The sequence below is a fragment of the Bidens hawaiensis genome, unplaced genomic scaffold (genome assembly GCF_021521415.1).
Source record: "Bidens hawaiensis isolate Kalapana, Puna unplaced genomic scaffold, B.hawaiensis_p1.1 tig00055953_1, whole genome shotgun sequence".
NCBI classification, from domain to species: domain Eukaryota; kingdom Viridiplantae; phylum Streptophyta; class Magnoliopsida; order Asterales; family Asteraceae; genus Bidens; species Bidens hawaiensis.
This window is the reverse complement of record NW_027500083.1, coordinates 3,083-7,318: the sequence shown is the minus strand read 5'-3', so window position 1 is coordinate 7,318 and position 4,236 is coordinate 3,083. Positions and strand designations below refer to the sequence as shown.

At 33.9% G+C, this 4,236-nt stretch overlaps 1 protein-coding gene across 1 annotated transcript; it reads right to left on the bottom strand.

Annotated features, from left to right (window-relative positions):
- Positions 1-2,752: 2,752 nt before the first annotated feature.
- On the bottom strand, positions 2,753-3,808 carry LOC143601237 (GEM-like protein 7). The gene is made up of 3 exons (XM_077078699.1): positions 3,643-3,808; positions 3,110-3,384; positions 2,753-3,002 (listed from the first exon to the last, which is right to left on the bottom strand). Exons 1-3 carry the CDS (start codon positions 3,806-3,808, stop codon positions 2,817-2,819), a joined length of 627 nt encoding a protein of 208 aa, XP_076934814.1. The 3' UTR covers positions 2,753-2,816.
- Positions 3,809-4,236: the final 428 nt, after the last annotated feature.

Here is a 4,236-nt window from a genome sequence, read left to right as displayed (position 1 = left end):
TCTTACGAAACTTTTTCAACTATTCATAAAATCCCATATTGCCATGTCATGATTTGAAAAATAAAAGAGAAAGACATGATACACATCATGATGTAAGATTTGCTCCCTATGTGTCACAAAGAACCCCTTTTATATATTATCTTCCCTAGCTCTTGATATTGTTTTCTATTCCAACTTTTGACATCAACCGAAAGTGTTGTTCTTTTTATCTTTATTACTTTTTGGGGATTAAAAGAAGAATATGCCATTTAATGTCTATATTATGAAGGTAAAGTAGTTCAACGCACACAATTTATAAGTTACATCAAAATGGTATATTCAGCTAATAATATTGATAGCTAGAGTAAAGACATTATTTCGTTCGCCTACATAATCCGGTTGTGTTATTGATATTTGTTGTTGTATCTTGGAGATAACACGTCGAGAGCACACGATGAAGGGTGCATATATATATATATATATATTAATGAAAGTGAGTATCACATTAATGATTATAAACCCAAACACTTTTTTCAACTGGTCAAATTTTATGGTGTTCGCATGTCTATTAAAAATGTTTATTGTCATGTACCAAAATATTCTATGTTTTTAAGTGCAAATCTAGTGTTTTTTATTTGGTTTGTAACTTAATACGAGTTTTTAAGGTGATTTCAATTTTTATATTATTTGGTCTTATTATATTGCCTAAAAGTTGCTCGATAAAGTTAATAGCTAATCTAAAGTGGTGCATATTAACAAACTTAAGAAATATATAGCTACTTACAAAATAATAAAGTAATTTGAATTTTAAAGTGTTTAAAAAACTAAATAAAGAAAAAGAGAAGAAAAGGCATTGAATGGATAAAGAGAAATGGGTAATGTGTGTACTGGGCTTAATTGTTTTGAGTTTAGATTGACATAAAAGAGTTAGCAAAAAAAGAAAATCAAAAAGTTGAAGTTTGTATGTTCCAAAAATGTCTTGTTTATTGTAAGTCTAATGGTAGATACGAGACACTGTAATCCTAACTTTTTAACACTATTTGTTGATTATGGAAGTTGAACCCTCACCTTTAGGAGCCACAACTTATTTTAACATCTTGATATCGTTATCATTGGGCTATAAGCCCTTTGATCACCCAAATATTATATCTCCTTGTTCAATCACACAAGGTGGGTTCGCCATGTCTAAAATTTATTAGGTTTGAAGATGTTGTGGGACATCTAAAAGAACACGAATAACGGATAAAAGATGAAGAAACTAATGATGATAGCCATGGTAACCTAATGTTTACTAAAAACAAGCCCTTTTCTGAAAAAGTATATATAATGCTATTGTGATGTAATATGTACGAAGGGTGAGGCTGTGAAAAAGTTGGAGGTCAAGACCGAGTTGGTCAAGATCGTGGGTCAAATCAAATGGGCCAAAGGAGAACTAATGATCATCAAAGGGGAAAGAAGGATATACAACAGATTCAGTGTCATCGTTGTGATAAATTAGATCACTTCGCGTTGATGTGTCCGGGGTGTATGAAGAAACAAGAAGAAGCTAACTTAGCATAACCGATGAAGTGGATTATTCATGATGAGATGTGATCAAGAAGCTGTTTTTCTTAATGAAGAATCGGTGATTCCAAAACATTTCGAACCCGAGTCAATGGAGAAAGACATTTGGTATCTCGACAACCAGCATCGAATCAAATGACAGGTAATCAAACTTATTTATTTGAACTTAATGAACTGATCACGGAAAAGGTGAAATTCGGAGATGGAACTTGTATTAACCTGTGGGGAAAGAGATCGGTTTTACTTGAAGAAAAAACGAAGGAGCAACGCTTATTGTCCGATGTTTACTATATACTAAGTCTATAAAGCAACATCATAAGTTTTGGTCAAGCAACAGAAGATGGATGCGACATTTACATGAAACACGATTTGGTAACCATTCATGATGATATATGTAAGCTTATGATGAAGGTGACAAAGACCAAGAGCGGAATGTACTAGATCGGCTTCAAGATAGCAAGTCCTGATACACAAGCAAGCATGATTGGAATTAAAAATTTTGCAAGTTGGGATCTACAAGGAGTTGGATTGGCATACGATAAGCCAAGTATGGGTTAGAATCAGCTCAAAGATCCAAGTTCAACTGTTAAACCCAAAATTTAAGTACAAAGACGAATGTTCAAGAATTCAAAACAGGGGTCAAGCAAGGGATTCAAGCCTAAGGAAGGACGTGTAATGATTGCAAGAAGCATGTGTTTATTCAAGGTAAATATAGCCCAAAGAATAATGCAAGATATCAAGAAGAGCCTCAAGAGAATCAAGAAAAAGTTGCAAGCTTGGAGTTGAATACCCACCAAATTTGATTCACAAATTACGGGGTGATTGTTGGCATAATTCTTGAATCGGCACACAAGGGGCGTGGGCCGGGCCAAGTGACTTCAAGTAGTTGGTTGAGGGCTTAAGCGATTTTCTTAATAACTAAGCTAGGGTTAATGAGATTACTTGTTAGCTAAGTTGTATTAGCATTATAAATACATGATCAAGTCTACGATTGTGTGTGAGAATTGTAATTGATGTTTTTGAGTTATATTGTCCTGATTAATAATATTGGAGGCTACTGAGTAAATTGTGTGTGTTATCATTTGTGTTCATATCGACTCGGTATTGGAACAGTTACTTCTAAGACCATTTTAAGCCAGTGTTATAGATCTTCTTGTAGTCCGTAATCAATGTAATCTCAATTATTTTTGAAAAAAACATAAGTTATGGCTTTTATAAGACTTTTTACATTTAAATAACCCCTTAACATCTGACCAAAGGAGCAGCATTTATCATCAACTGCTTATGCAAACATGAGTGATTGCATGATGAAGGTTTCTCAATGTTTTCTTATAATTCATAAACCCCATAAACCAGAAGTTGAAGTCATCCACCGTCACTAACTCCATGTAGTTGTTTGATGGTCTCTTCATGTTCCCAGTCTTATTTACTCCATCAATCTTTTCTAATGGGATTGAAACCTACACATTAAATTAGATCAATTAGCATCTCAACACACTACATATACACACCCACACTCGCAATTCGCATGCGCAAAAAAAAAAACAATATTTTTCAAACCTTCTACCTTATATTGGAACTTTAGCAGCTTGCCAGTTGTAGAATATGTTTTGATGGGCTTGTGACTGCAAAATGCAACCCTTTCTGTAGAGACAAAAAGGAGTCCTGCAATTGCACCTGCTGTAGTATATAAGTAACATTGAGAAGCCTGCAACACTCTCTCTTTCTCTTTCGTACTAAAGTTTTTCCTGAATATTTTATCTTGGCTTCCAAATTGAATGATTTTTGCACCATAACTCAACTTAAGTTTCATGATTTCTATCAGTTTAGGTCCTAGACTCACTGCATATCACAAAAATAAGAACAGCATCAGATATATATATGTGCAATTGCTATCCAAAAGAGGGTTGCGGCGCAGCTTGTTGCCCGCTTACCTGCCACTTCACTGTAAATCGTTTGGTTGTTTTTGATTATTAAGGTAATGAGAATTCTAGATAATTTCAATAATATATATATATATATATAGGTAAAAAAGGACTAGCCTGCTATATATATATAACTTTTGTATGAAATAGTCATATAACTAATTAAACTAATTACCATAATTTTTAATCCAGACTGCAAAACTGTTTTCCCTTTCTAAACCGTTGATCTTGGAAGCTGCGGTAGAAAGAGCGTAATGAGGTTGATATGGTTTAGACAACAATAACCCCTTCGATGATGTGATCAGGATTCCAGTAACGTGTTTTAACGATCTGGAATCCATGTTTTGACTTGTAGAAGCTAATTGATAGTTGAGTTGCTTCCATAATGTGTTTTGAATGATGAATATATATAGCCATATAAAGATTGGCAAACATAAAAACTTTAAGTTGTATGAGTCACCAAAGTCCCATGATTACTAGTTGTTAGACATGACATCACAGAATAAAGTAAGATAACACAATTCTGTCAATGAATTGACCTGAGAAGAAACATTAACGGTGGAGCTTTAGTTGGTTTGGTAATGAACCCATAATGATAATAGAATGGAAAAGAGGTTGAAGATTAGGTGACCAGGCTAAGGAACCTTGCATAGAAGTGGTGGATGATCAGATTGGTGAACTTTTTTTTATTTATTAATCATGTTAAGCTGTAAAGTGGAGACAATGGGAGCTTTATTATTAGGGGCCCTTATATTATTATCTTTTGATT

Bases quoted from the DNA above. Each gene is read 5' to 3' on its own strand.
- LOC143601237 (XM_077078699.1), bottom strand. From the start codon at position 3,808: ATGGATTCCAGATCGTTAAAACACGTTACTGGAATCCTGATCACATCA. The intron at 3,385-3,642 runs GTAATTAGTTTA...TGTGATATGCAG, and splicing joins AGTCTGGATTAAAAATTATG to TGAGTCTAGGACCTAAACTG. The intron at 3,003-3,109 runs GTAGAAGGTTTG...TTTAATGTGTAG, and splicing joins TGCTAAAGTTCCAATATAAG to GTTTCAATCCCATTAGAAAA.